Raw genomic sequence first — 14588 nt, forward strand, 5'->3', positions numbered from 1 at the left:
TCTCCTGCTTGCAATCCGAGATCTGCAGTTTTGCTGAAGTGTCAAATCTACCAGCCTTAAGAATGGAATGCACGGGGAATAGACAGTGAAAAACAACTCTGCTGATTGCAGCTGTGTCTGTTCTTCCTAATTTATCTACTTTTTAATATTAGTAAATTCAAAGAGCATTCTGGAGAGTTTTTTCCCAGTTAATTACTCAATTATTGTGACTCAATGCTACTGGCATCTCCAGTGTATGAGCAGAAGAGGCTTAAAATACTTAAAAACGTGTTAAATACAAATACACAGCGGGTTCTAGGGATGTCTCAAGGATCACATATCAAGTGCATTCAAATTCAGTGGTGGTTTTTTTCCCCCTGCCAGCATTTCCAACCCAGCCTGGGTTTCAAGACTGAAGCTTGGCTTTTTCTTGCCCTTCATGTCTAAGGCTAAGTACCTTCAGGTGAACAACGCTTCTGCCGCACTATTTCCTGGGTCGAATGGAAGTAAGCTTGTTACCATCGAGAAGTTTGCAGGTGTTAGATTTCTAACTCCCTGTGCTTCAGGTATACTTTCACAGAGCCCCATGACTAACAGCTGTGCAACAAACTCAATTCACAGACTTCAGTTCTCCCCTCCACCCCGGGGGGGAAAAAAAAAAAAAAAAAAGGAAAGAAAAAGAAAAGGAATCCACCAAATTTACCACACAGGTATTCACAAACAGAATCGTAACTTTGATACATCAGGCAGGATAAATAAAAACTACAACTACATCTCTATGGGGGTATATAGCGAATTTTTAATTTACTTGGTATTACCAAATGTTAACTGTTTTGCCAGGAACATTCACAGTAGGAAAAAGACGAATCGGAACAAAGCAATTACTCAACAATTTTTTCCCAAGTAACATTTATTAATAACATTCTTAAACTGATAACTTAAGAGTCATAAGGAAGGGGGCTGTTGTCAGTAAACATACAATGAAAAGGTAGTAAGATTTTTATATTAAAGTTTGACCGAAAGGGCTTTTAACATAGTGTTTAGCCCAACCAAATTTAATATTAAAAACATTCAAAATTGCTACAAGTGTTGCAATCAGTTCTATTGAACTTATAAAAACCTCATTTCAGTAGTCAATACTAACCTATTTATATAAAATTTTAAACTCCATTCTTAATTTCTGTAAACAAAGCACCTAAGCATTTGAAAGAAAAAAGTTAGTTTACATCCCATTAAACTGCAGCACATGTGTGTGAAACTTCAGGCATGATCAGGCATGGAGCATAATTAGGCACAGAACAAGACAGTTTCCACAGCCAGCTGCTGAATACACTTATGTTGCCAAAGGTCTTCTTTATTTATACTAACGCCATTATCATTTATAGCTGAAAATTTAATAAATCCTCCATGCAGAAGATTTCGAAGAGAAAAAGGAGTCATATTACATAGATCTGTGAAGCTCCTAAGGGCTTCTAGTAGTGTGTGACTTTGAATGAGTTATGACTTCTTTACCTCTTTTGGGAATTTTCAGAAGCTTCTTCATAACCATTTAACTTTGGCAGATACTGGGCTTGTCAAAGAGCATGAGAACATGTCAGAAGCAAAGTTTTCAGTCTGCTACTGGAACACTGAGGTATGCTGTAATTTATTATTAAGTGCCAGTGAGATAAAAATTGAAGATGGCGCGCAAGATCATTGTGCTCTGAGGCCGTCAGTTCAAGCTTAGATCAAGAAAGTCATGAGTGGCAACTACTAAGGTATGAAAACTCTTTGTTAATTTCTGTTTTCTTAGGGAAGTTGCAAACAAGGTGGTTATCTGACCCGTATCAACTGGCACCACGGGCAATCCTTGTGAATGGCAACAACTGGTACTCAGGCTGTAAATCTGCCCGCTTCTGGCTCTTGTGAACAAAAGTTTAAACTTGATAAAAATTATGTAAAGTGGCAAATTTGCAGTAAGGCTTTGTTAACTGCCAATATAGATTTACAATTGTCTTAATTAGCATGCTTCCAAAGTAAATCTAGTTAATCTAGATTTAATTTGGATACGTTTTCCTGAGCCGACATGCCTCTAACTATCAATGTCTAGAGGTGACCTTCAGACGGCCACCGAGGCACTTAGTTGAGGCACTGCAGGAAAGCCTGCATTGCCATTGCCCAGCATGTGTGAGTCAGTTGTTCTCTTGAACTTGTACTGGCTATAGGAATGACATTCATTTAAAGAATAGGAAAAATGTTTTAACCACTACCTGACATTAGCACTAAGTGAACTCAGTGGTTTCCTGTTGTTGCCTTCTCCGATTTTCTTTGGTGTAAAGTGTTAGCATTACAGCTATACGCATTTTCTATGCCTAATCCCCCTCGATTTGCAGTTTCCAGAAAAAACATAGCGTCAAACAAACTCAAACTCTTCTAAATGCAAACTAATGATTTAACCTATTTCTCCATTTTCAAGTCTTTAAAAGCTAAAACAAATAAAGATTAAACAAGTTAAACACATGCATTGGCCTTAACTAACACAGGCACTACTAGCACTATTCAAACCTGTTGTTTTGTCTATCAATTGCAAAGAATTTCAAAAATAGTTTTAAAAAAAATGTGTGGTGTAGATGCAAAAGCTAAAGAAATCTGTCCTGTCTTCCTCCATCCCTTTGAACTGATCCACAGCCAAATGAAGACCGCAAATATAGACCTAGTCTCAATAGGTTGGAGAAGAACCAGGCCAGAGTTAACATTTCCCCCAATCTCCCCAAATAACACTTCTTGAGCAAAAACCCTCTTGCCTTTCACACCATCTTGTTTGTCAACTATTCCAGGAGCTGCACTGAAGTTTCCAGGACCACTGTGTAAGTACCTCCCCCCTTTTATTTTGTTTGGAAATGGCTGGCAACGTATATAATCCAAAGACTTGCATCGAAGCTTCAACAATTTTCACAATTAAGGCATAAGCCAGTCATACTACAGTTGGGGGGGAAAAGAAGGTTCACAACCCCAAGCTAAATTTGCCCTGTTACCTATTTTATGGCTTACAATGTACATAGAGTAACATACACACAGTTTATTTAATCTTGTAATAATGGAACTATAGTTTCATTCTTTAGTTGCTATAGTTGCATTACTATCAATCTTTGCATTCAAAATCTGGAAAGAAATCCTATGCAGGGTACTGTGCTTTTTTTTTTTTTTTTTTAAATGAAACTTGACTGGTTTTAATCAAAATTAAGAAAACACTTAATGCATCAAACTGATATGGGCAAGCAACTTTTATAAAAATATACTGTATAGAAACACATTTGGAAAATTGCATAGAAAATATCCTTTTATTTAAATCAAAATAAGGCACAGTTTTACTAGCTATGATTTGGCTGTAAAAATGCAAGTCTATTTTGATTACTTTTATGTAATTAACAATATTTTCCATAAAAATATAGGTGCAGGAGTAAAAAAATTCTTTTACACAGAGTAGGAAATACTCTATTGTAAAACTTCACCAAATTTACTGTAATTCTTCTGTAGAAAATGTGAATACTATTTTAAATCAGGATCCTACATGTTATTGTCCTCCAGGCTGTTCACTGGCGGATGCTGTGCTTTCTTCATTTCCTGTATAATCCAGGTGTTCCATCATCTAAATGTGAAAAAAAAAAAAAAAAGAAATACTGGGTTTCCCACATTGGTCCAAAGTATTTGTTAGCTAAGAGAAATATAATTAAACGTGTTAGAGTGCATTTTAGCAGCATACAGATAGGAAGTCCTCCATAGATCAGAAAAGTATTCAAGCCAATAACGAAAGTTCTCTTAGCTAATGCTTTCCACTACAAAAACATTCTCCTGCCAAGGATCCAAGTCCTCTTGAAGAAGTTAAACTTATGAGTCAAAAGTGTCTCAATTATTACATAAGAGAACAAAAAAACCTAATTGGGTTCAGCAAATCTTTCTAAGACATGGTTTGCTGAACTGGAAATAGACCCTAGGATCCTGCCTAACTTTTACAGATAGCAAGCAAGAGCTTGAATAGAAATAAGTAGCTTTCTCTGTTCGTGACTGTAAAGGCTGGCTATATTACAGCTAGTAACAACTAACTATTGGCAGCATTTCTTTGTAAATTTTCCTTTTATTTTAAAAAGGATAAAGGAAATGGAATTGTAAAGTCCTGCAACAGAAGAGATCTAAATCAGATTATTCAACTGATTATACTTTCCAATTAATGTAACCGATCAGGTCATCTGAATAACACAAGACAACGTTGTACTTGTGACCAAAAAGCAGCCTGTTTCCCCATCCACTGCCGTATTGCTAGAGGGCAATAACAGCTCTGGTTTCCTTCCTGGGACAAGGCATTGAATAAATTACAGAGGTAATAACACACATTTGTTAGCACGACAAACTGAGACCCATCAGGCTCCACGATTAAACATATTTAGCAAGAGGCCAAGGATTAGACAGTTTTGATAGCCGACAACCAGAGATGGAGATAACAGAAGTAGTAAAACTAATGCTGAAAACTAGAACGTGTCAAGGAGCTCATATGGCCAGTGTGGCAGGATTATTAGGACAAGGGCACAATGTGTTCAGCATTAAAAGGTAGAACACCCTACACACGCTATTGCATAGTGGCATATCCTGCCTAGGAATAAAAATGCTCCCTGTCTTTCTGTAAAATGGCTGCTCACCACGTGAGTTCTGAGCTGGGCAGATTTCCACGTGATGAGGACATGATTGCTTTCTTGTCTTACTAACACCTGCTGGGGAACCTTGGCAAGACAAAGCCAGGCTCCCACACTGGTGTGTCATACCCGCTTCAGTGTGGTATAATTCTATGTATAGGGCAAAGAGAGTAGTTTCATTAACTTCTCTCTTCTTCTCTAGCCATGACCCACCTCTGTGCCATACTTTCTTTTATGCCAACAGAACTGGCTCATTGCAAGGTACACAAACATACCTTACTAAAAGCAGGTTTGCTTAAACAAGCTGTTTCCCAATCCCAATGCACCAACGTGCTGAGCAGTAAATTGAGGTGACAGTTCCAAGGCAGAAACAAGTCACTGGGACTTGGGGAAGGCTTAGGAGAGCCTAGTGGGCACATTATCAATCTGTCTAAAGCCAGAAAAGGTCTCTCTCATCCCTCCCTTCATGTGTCAGAATTAAGACAATAAGAATTAAGGCAGGCACTAGTTTTGCCAATACACCTAAGAACCGAGTTCGAGCAATAGCACACTCTCATTCCGGCAGTGAATACCAAGTTCCTGTGCTAATGACATCTTGCATTCACTTTGGTCTATCTAGAACTTTCCCCTGCACTGTGACCAAAACCCCACATCAAAAGTCACCCAAAGCAAAACACTCCCTACAATTACAGAAGTCAAACTATTATTTTCAATGAGGATTGAAGTATTTGTTTCCAGGAAAAAACAACAAAAAACCCACAGTACCACACTACACCAAGTAATTCCATGTATCTTCCTTCATCCTAGGGAGGATCATCTAACAGCTGGCATAGAGAAGGCAGTTTTGGTAAGCATTTTTGCAAAATGTTTCCATATTAAATTGACAAGATGCTTCCAGAAAGAAGAGTTAACACTATTTGCAACAATTCAGTGTATCCCAAAGTCAAAGATTCTTCTCTTAATCCTACAACAAGGTAAATTGCACAAAATGTACTTATGCTGGAGAGACCACTTGTACGTAAATTTTAAAGTCCCTGCTTAAGATATCATTTTAAGCTAAGTTAAAAGCCAAAATGGCTTGTAGAGCATAAAGAGTGTTTGAGGATTTTTGATATACATAAATGTTACAAGGCCAGGTTAAAAAAAAAAAAAGTAGGCCACCCCATTTCTAATCTCCACCATATAGAAGGATACCCCACAATTTCAAGTCAGGGACAACAGATGCCTTTCTAAAAGTGTAAGATTGCATTAAACTGCTTTTTCCACAAATGTTTCTCAGTCATAGGTTCTCTCCGGACAACCCCATCCTCAAAGCCTCAGCAGAACCTGCAGGAATCTTTATGACAACCAGCAGCAAGATGAAGGTACGATGCTAAAATCTTGGACAAAGTTATTGTTTCAAGCCTCAAAAGAGCCAAAGCAATCAGGCTGGACATTGAGGAGAGCTCAGGAACATTTTCAAAGTGAAAGAGATTCAGAAGCTTTTCTCCCACATCTGAACCCTGAGCCAAAGTAAAAATGGCAATACAAACTCCTACCTGTAAAAGAGAACATAGTACCTGTGCACACGCTCACCTGCAAGATTAACTCTGATGATGTTGCATTCACAATTCTTAACAACTTGCAGATTAATCATAGCTGTAGGTATCCAAGAACGTGATTGAAAATTACGGTACTAAAGAGCATGCTACGTAACATGCCAATGACAAATCTCTTCATTTATTTCAGAGAGAGATAAGAAAGCTTACTAACTGCTTCAAATTGCAACTCTAACAAGTTGCAAGACTATTCTATCTAGAAGACTTCAGAGTTGCAGTAGTATATTACTAAAACGATTTCATAGACTGTACTGATACAAAAAAAAGGATTTTTAAATTAAATCAATAACTGGGAAATAGGTATCAAATTAGTTTATTGTGCAGGCACACAAGGAGTATAAGCAATCCAGACAACCTAGAAAAACCTTTATTATACACTTCACAGCAGCAATACTGCCCATTTGGTGGTAGGAAAGTAGGTTTGTTACTCTCCCACGAAAGAAATCCCTGTGCTTCAGTGAATAGTTAAAATGTTTTTTCTGTGCAGCAACTCATTACAGCTCAAGACTACTCCATAAAAAAGGCACACAGGGCATAACTAGAACTTAAGACTGCATCATTATGCAGAAACAGAAATGCTCTCAGCTAAGAATGATGGGACCTCAGAGCTATCTTAGGGAGTCAAGTATTTCCCATACGTGTAAACTAGAATCTGAAAAACTGACTTTAACAATCCTATCCAAGAACTTGAGTGCACACAGCAGACAGAAGAATTTTAAGTTATAAAAATACAGTCTGGCCATCTGATTTTCATTTGCACTCAAGCCCTCCCACTTCCTAACCCCTTCTTGGGTTTGCATCTGATTTCTTTATTATTAAGGCTTTTTAATGAGACTTAAATTGTTAAAGTACCCTTTATTAGAAGAAAGAAGCTAATGAGAAAAGTACTTTTTAGTTCAGAATTTAAGACACAGGCAGAGTTCACCACCTCAAATTGTCTTCAATGCAGAGGGCAGTCAAGCTATGCTTTATAAATAGATGTATAACTCTAGACTGCCAACTATAATTCAAGATTATATTTAAATGCTTAAATTCTGCAAGAAGTTGAAATTTGAAAGCTTGATTGCTCTCTCCATGCTGTGCTTGAGGCAGTGGACAGTTAAAATAAATACCGTTGGTGTTAGCGGTCATGAGCTACAGCCTGGTAATGTTAAACCTTCTCGCTGCAGCCCAGCAGCTGTGAAGCAACAAGACCACAGAAGCTGGTCCGAGTCCCCGCTCCCTATCCCACTGCAAGCACTGCAGACAGTAGGGGATGAAGTATGATGTTGGGTGATAAGATGATAGAGGGACTGTAGACGTGATTACTAAAGGCAGATTATAATGCTGAACATTATAACAGAGGACAACAAAATTGTTGTTTAGCACTAAGCAGGTTTTCATGTCAATGCAGTGGCACATAAAAATTAGGTGAAGGACTTCCATATAGGTAACAGTAAAGGAACTAACACCAATTCTAAATATTTGAAGACAGTGCTAGAGACTTGGGAAATTATAGAGTAGAGAAGCATCCAAAGCCTGCCTTCAGGCTTAGGAATCATGGCTTCATTGGTACTTTATATTAAGTTTTCCTTTATTCCTTTAAAGAAAGAGAAAAAAAAAAAAAAAATTAAGCATAAAAATAGATTTATAGCTTGTCTTCACTTCTACCCTTTTCTACTGAATTACTCAAAAAAAATTAAAAGGAAGATAGATGCAAAAAAAAGGATTAAAAGAGGAAGCAGATGGGAAAAAAGAAAATAGGAAACCGTAAGATGATTAATAAAGTTGCATTAAAAGAAGGCCATAATCACACCTTGTAGCAAAGGCGTCCTGGAGGAGTCCAATACCTAAATAAAATTCATTCCATTATTAAAATAATATACAACAACAAAAAAAAAATTCAGAAAAACCCCAAACTCAAAAAAGCTAACTAATGGACTAGAAGCAGACAGCAGCATTCACAAGTTTAGTCACCTGCTACACTGTACGTGCTCTTGTACCCCTATGCTCGGGACTCTCTGCTCTAACAAGTCTGCAAGGTTTCTCTGCTCCTGTGAGGACAAAGAAAACATCTACAGCAGTCTGGTCACCCTTGTCAATGGGGCAGCTCTGCTCCAGTCCAAATTACCATGGTGGTATCAAAAAATAGTCTTCTGTCACCTTTGTATGTCTTTCCTCCTCAGAATGAGCACTGAAAGTTGGGAGATTTCAACGCTGGGGTTGTATGGGTTTCTGTTTGTCAGTTCATTAAGGATGGTTCAAAGTGCAGCTTTATGTGAGGAGGACAACAAATGAGAAAGGGCAACACTGCAGCATTCCGAGACTGCAGCTTGAGTAACACCCTCTGGAAAAAAATTAATATAGAAATGCTCTTCAGAAAGTTATAGAAAAATAGGAGTTAGTAAAGTCACACAGAGGTGTTCAATCACAGACAAGTCTAACTCAGGGGTGGTGGAGTGGGGGTGGAAATCAACATTTTAAATTGTGCCAGAAATGAAGTCATCTGACCTCAAAACAAGCTGAAGTTCAGAGCAGTTTTAATCCTTCAAGAAACCAGTTGAAAGGACATGAAATAACTACTATGGCAACATAATTCTTCCAAGTATGAGTTTTGCTATGAGAAGTGCAAGAAGTTTTTGTTGCTAAAGAGAGTTGCCAGATTTACTTGGGCCAATCTTACTCAGAACTCAAGTGAGGAAAATAAATTGCAAACCTTCTTCCCTGCCAAGAGACCCAGAGTTACTGGGCTTCATATACCTGACACTGTTTGAGAATAGCAAACAGTCTCCAATTTATACACAAATGCATGCAAGCCAAATTCATTCACAGCTACAGAGAAACATTTCTATTCAGTGGACCTATGAAAGGAGAAGAGCTGTTTTTGTAGACAAAAAGACAGGGTGTCTAGTTAAAGCTGGAGGTCTCCTGAGTAATTTCATACCTGGTCAGCCTCCAGTGGAAGCAGGTGTAGAATATTAGTTAAATCAACAAAAGGTAGGGTTTAGCTGAGGATCCTATAGGAGCTGTGTGTCTGCAGTTTTACATTTACAAGAATTGCCACCACCTGACCTCCACTGGTTCACTTAAAGCTTGCAATGCAGAAATGGAAAAAGCAGGAGCTGCTCCTTTCCACCATCAGCTTCACAGCACCTACCTCCCCCTGCAAGAGGCTGTGCGCTCCCTGAGCCGAGTGCAATGCAGCCTGGATACGCGTGGGAGTTTCTGAATTCAAACAATATTGGACTTAAGGTCTCAAACAAAATTTAGAGTAACCTCGAGACTGGTCTGTCTTATGATAAATGTCAGCTCACACAGGCTGCACACTCGGTTACTGCAGCAAGTCAAATCGGGGGGAACGTGCACATATCCCCCAGCAAAGAGCTGGGGGAATTTTGAGGACTGTGATTCCTGGGTAGTGTTAGAGATAACCAAAGGGGAAACGCAGAATACCCAAGGTAGCATGCACACAGTGTGCGCTGAGATAGAAAACAGTTGTATATGACCACCGTTATTTGGTTGCTGAATGCTCCATATAATCCTGATGACACCAGTGATGCAGGGAAAGTTTCTAAAGTTCTAGCTGATCACCAATTTTTTTGATCTGTCTCTTAATACAGGACTAATGCAGATTGGAATCTGCACGCTTAGTTCAGTGACTCATGTTATACCACATCAAGATGATAGTTGAGGAATGTTAAAACACATTTCAAAGAAAGCGAAACGGAACAAGTGACTTTTTCCAGCTATTTCATCTCCCTTAACCTTTGTTCTGCCACGTCAACTAAGATTTTCTAAGGGTAAATACTATTTTTCCTTATTAGTTCCAGAAGATAACATGAAGACTAGCAAAAGTTGGATTGTGGGTGATATATTACCAAGTACTTAGAGAAGCATATACTCAAAGGAATTAACAACAAAATACTCAAAGGCATCCAACCTACCTGGTAACTGCTTCCTTTCCAAAACTTCTTCATCTCTTTGCGCCTCCAAGCGACAAAGGAGCTGGTGATGAGTGTACACGGTACAAGATACAGAAGGGCAGGTTGTCCCATCTTCATTAATGCCAAAACAATGAAAGTCAGCACCATACCAATGGCGTAAGCTATATAAAAAAATAATAATATTTATATATCCACAATCAAGAACAGGTGAATTTTTAAATTAAGTCACTCATTTAGTAAGCCAGAATTATTATTTTGTTAAAGTAGTATCTTCTTGTTAATATAACTGAAGAAAATAAGGACAGTAAGTTGCTCTGTATTTGCAAGCTTTCTCAAAGCAACTGACTACCATAAAGAATACTCACCCTACACATGGGCAGGCACATTAAAAAGAGATTATAAAGAGATTCTTGAAAACATTGAGCCTTTACCTGAAGAAAACTATCTAGTTCTGCCATTTTAAAAAAGCTAACGTGAAGATCAGCATTGCTGAAATCTCACATGATTTACCTATTGTACAGGAAATGTAGTATACAGAAGATGAACTTGTTTGAACATCAAATCTTCGACAATAGGCAACCAGAAGCCCTTGAAGGGGGGGGAAAAAAAAAAAGGATTAATTAAATATTTAGCCATGATTTTTTTTCTCCCCAGTCCTCCAAATTAAAGCAGCATAAAAAGAATTTATAATACAACTTCCCATTACTGTATGTTATCTTCTTCCCATTGATTTCTGGAAAGCCAAGAACCAGTTTAAGAAATCTTACGGTAAGTCTTGAAAATCAAAACCATAACGGAAATATGAGCCAAGTGAGCTTGGCATTAAAACGTTTTGGTTTTTTTAAAGCAAGCTAATTACATTGTGCCATTTTCAATTTTCTAATACAGAAGAGTAACAACCTAGTTTAAATAGGATTTTAATGCTCGGTCTCAACAATCAGCAGTTTTGCCTGCACACTGCTCACGAGATGGTGCTTTGTGCCCGACTTCAGTAGTTTGCTCAAGACTCCCAACTATGGCAAAATTCAGCTCTTCTGAGAAAGATGGAAAAACTTGATAATGCATTTTCCATTACCTCACCTCTAATTAGGTAGTCTAGGATACAAAAATACTATGAAGTCAGAGAATATTTGCTTTCTGTGAGATTTCAATGAGATTTAATTAATACTGACAGCTGGATTTATCTGTGGGACTTGTATTTATACAATACAGTGCAAGAGAAAAGCAAAACCCCTTTGCTTTTTACGTGTTCTGTAACATACTAAGCTTTCTTATACCGTGGCTTTTGCTGTATTCTGCACTGACAGATCAAGGCCAACCGCTGCATTTGATTTAGAAATTGCTTTGTAGAATAAACTCTAATATAAGTCAGTTGAGAATCAAACCTCAAATATTTAATCATAAGTTACAATTGCCAAAAACATTTGCTCACCTGGGACAATAATGTCTCCAAAACCCAACAATGAAAATGGTATGTCACACAGTGTCGATGCAGAGTATTCAAGTCTAGGCACTCTAATAACCACAGGTAACTGTAAAACAGTATTTCAGAAGCCCACAATAAATCTAATCTAAAGCATCCTGCTGTTTTGGATATTATTTTTTTTTGTTTGCTTAAATTAATAGACAGTTTTAATATAATTAATTTCTTGTTAATGCAGAACTTCAAAATAGGTAGAACCTAAAGTAAAAACCAGAAACCAACACAGAGAGTGGATAAAGCTTAAGGCAACAGGTAAGCTGGAATTTCAGATTTACAAATAATATGCGCACACCAAAAAAAAGTTAAAACAATATTTAACCATATAATGGGAATAACAAGTCTGGATTATTAACCTAACTACAGAGTACTGATCAATGATTTCCAGGCCCTAAAGAGAAATTTGGACAGTCAGGTTTTCCCCAAAAGAATAGTCTTTTCAGAGGGAATCATTTAAAAATCCAGTATCTGAAATACAATCCTTACTTTCTCATGGGGAGCTGAGCGTTCAGCAGGGACTTCCACCAAGTTTCCATCATTCTAGGATCAAACCCAAGTCAACAGGTATTTAATACTTAAAAGAAAATAGCAGAAGCTGGCTATATTTTGTGAGAAAGTTATGCCGAAAAGCACACTATGGATTAGCTACGCAGTGTCAGTATTTTTATGTTGCACGTATTGAAACAACTATTCATACCTTTTCACTGTTTCCAAAAGGACCGGCTGCAACTTCAACCATTATACTTGCCCCATTCTGAAATAAAGGTTATTTTTCAAAAGTTAGTGGTTTAATATACCAAAACATTCATACTACAATTACAAAACCTGCTTGTACCTCATCTTGCAATTCAGGATTGGAAAACCCCTGAAAATCGAAAGGAATGCACTGGAAGCTTACGGTATTATACAGCATTGTTTTGCATTAAAACATGTAGTCCAGCCTAACATAACTGGTTTTTTAAAAAAAGAGACAACAAATCCACCAGATGTAGCTGGAAGTTTAGAAAAAAAACGTGTCAGCTTTTTCTGCCATGAGCTTTCTGCTTCACAATAAAAGCCTTGCGCATGGCTCCTGCTGCACCCCAAACCAGCCCCCCAGAAAGTACCAGAGCGTGTTCCAATACCCGGCTCTTAAAAGCAAAGGAAGGAAGAAAACTGGAGGGCAGTAATTTATCATCGCGCTGTCACACAACTGGGGACAGCTTACTTTTAGCCGTGTGATTGCTGAAAACATAGTCATTTAACAAAATTTATGGCACATAAACAAGCCTTAAGCTCTACGGCCATACAAGATGAAAATTTAGGCCGCTGCTGTCTTAAATGGGGAAAAGAAAAGGAAGTCAGCATTTCTGCATCGAGATTACTGAAAACGCTACTCTGATTGATAAAAATATTGCCCCGATGACCAGACAACATTTTAGGGTTTATTTTAAAGATAAATTCACAGACATACCTTTGTGATAAATGGTGTTATGAAGACAAAAAACACATCGTATAGAAGGAGAAGGCCTAGAAGTATCACACAGGACTGGCAAAAAAAAAAAGAAGGAAGTATTACCATAGGCTCCCAAGGCCTGCGCAGCCAGAGTCTGGTACCATTACTGAACCACCAGCTTTAAAAAAAAAAAAAAAAAAAAAAAAGGAAGAACCACCCACAAACACACATATCCATGTTTTTATTCTGGCATAACATTTACAACAGGATTCATTTATTTTAATAATTATTAAAAATGGAAAAGATTTTTTTTTAAAATATGTATTTCTTGAGTGCTGAAAACCTACTTACTGACACTAAACGTAGAGATTCATGGCATTAGAACGCTTTCTTCAGGTAAACAACTTACAGTACCTTAAAGTTGGGCATTTTCAGTGTTTTAATAAAGTTCAGGCAGAAAGCAACTCCCAAAATGTCTTGCAAAATCCAAGCCCACCTGAAAATAAGAACACATTTTTACCCATTGTCCAAAGTACTGCTGGAACCCAAGTGCAATAATGATTTTAGATTTTGCTGGAAAAAGCAAGATTGCAAAATGAATCGGAAAGCAAGAAATTAGTTTTTAGGAAGTATTGCTACAAAACCCACAAAAATACTAGTTTCAAGATGGTCAATTCACGCTGGCCTGTGATCACACATAGGTAACTGTTCTTCATCAGTGAACTACAGAGAAAACGAGTTGAACAGAGGCCAGAACAGGGCCTGGGTGTTCACTTGTACGATTGCTCACTTCACTGGAAGCCCAACTTGACGTCTGGCTCAAGGTGCTACTTAGGATCGTACTAGAATATTTGTGTATTTGTGGTCCTGTGCTTCCACTGGACCGTAGGAAGCACGAGTCCTATGGTCCCTATGCTATTCTTGCACTAGTGTTCTTCTGTGGCAGTCATTAGCAATCAAGCTAGTTCTTTCTCATCTGCATAATTTTTTGTAACTTCAAATTACCACACAGTTCATTTGTATAACTTTGTTCTCTATTATTCCCATGCTTGTTAAGCCTCATAAATACTTTCATGACATTTTTTGAAATCGGCACTGGAGTTTAGAAGGATGCTGTGCTCCAGGATTAGTTATATGATGGGAAGTTCATTAATGACAATTATTCCTATTACTCTTTTAAGTCAGAATGCATCACTCACCTATCTTCATTCCGAAACACTGCCCAGACGACAGCTGCTGCTATGCAGAATACAGCAAGAAAAATAAGCCTCACTTCAATGCTTTTGTTGCAACATGCAATCCTGAAAGAAAATAACTCAATTAAAAAAGACAGCCTGCAACAGCCAAAACAAATTTATGTGCTTCGCTGAGTCCTTAAGCTGAGAAGGTGGTCTCATCCTGAGCACTTCTCCTGTGCCCGTTTGTTCCATTCAGACCCAGGTGGCATCATTCTGGCAACTGCAGCACCAGCCCTTCTCTGGGCTGCGTTACGAACACCCCCACAGA

At 38.0% G+C, this 14588-nt stretch overlaps 1 protein-coding gene across 4 annotated transcripts in view; it reads right to left on the reverse strand.

The window, feature by feature from the left end:
* Positions 1 to 759: 759 nt before the first annotated feature.
* SPPL2A (signal peptide peptidase like 2A) overlaps positions 760 to 14588 on the reverse strand; it is a 29684-nt gene continuing 15855 nt past the window's right edge. The window contains exons 8-17 of one of the 4 annotated variants that reach the window (XM_074155363.1): positions 14282 to 14383; positions 13497 to 13578; positions 13101 to 13175; positions 12345 to 12401; positions 12134 to 12187; positions 11600 to 11699; positions 10678 to 10755; positions 10168 to 10328; positions 8040 to 8073; positions 3170 to 3607 (exon numbers count right to left, since the gene is read on the reverse strand). In XM_074155363.1, coding sequence (XP_074011464.1) covers positions 3576 to 3607; positions 8040 to 8073; positions 10168 to 10328; positions 10678 to 10755; positions 11600 to 11699; positions 12134 to 12187; positions 12345 to 12401; positions 13101 to 13175; positions 13497 to 13578; positions 14282 to 14383 — 775 coding nt within the window. In that variant the 3' untranslated portion in view covers positions 3170 to 3575. Of the gene's footprint in view, positions 3608 to 8039; positions 8074 to 10167; positions 10329 to 10677; positions 10756 to 11599; positions 11700 to 12133; positions 12188 to 12344; positions 12402 to 13100; positions 13176 to 13496; positions 13579 to 14281; positions 14384 to 14588 lie in introns of all 4 variants that reach the window. The other 3 variants (XM_074155362.1, XM_074155365.1, XM_074155364.1) reach the window with 3 other exon arrangements.

The sequence above is a fragment of the Numenius arquata genome, chromosome 11, assembly GCF_964106895.1.
Source record: "Numenius arquata chromosome 11, bNumArq3.hap1.1, whole genome shotgun sequence".
NCBI lineage: Eukaryota > Metazoa > Chordata > Aves > Charadriiformes > Scolopacidae > Numenius > Numenius arquata.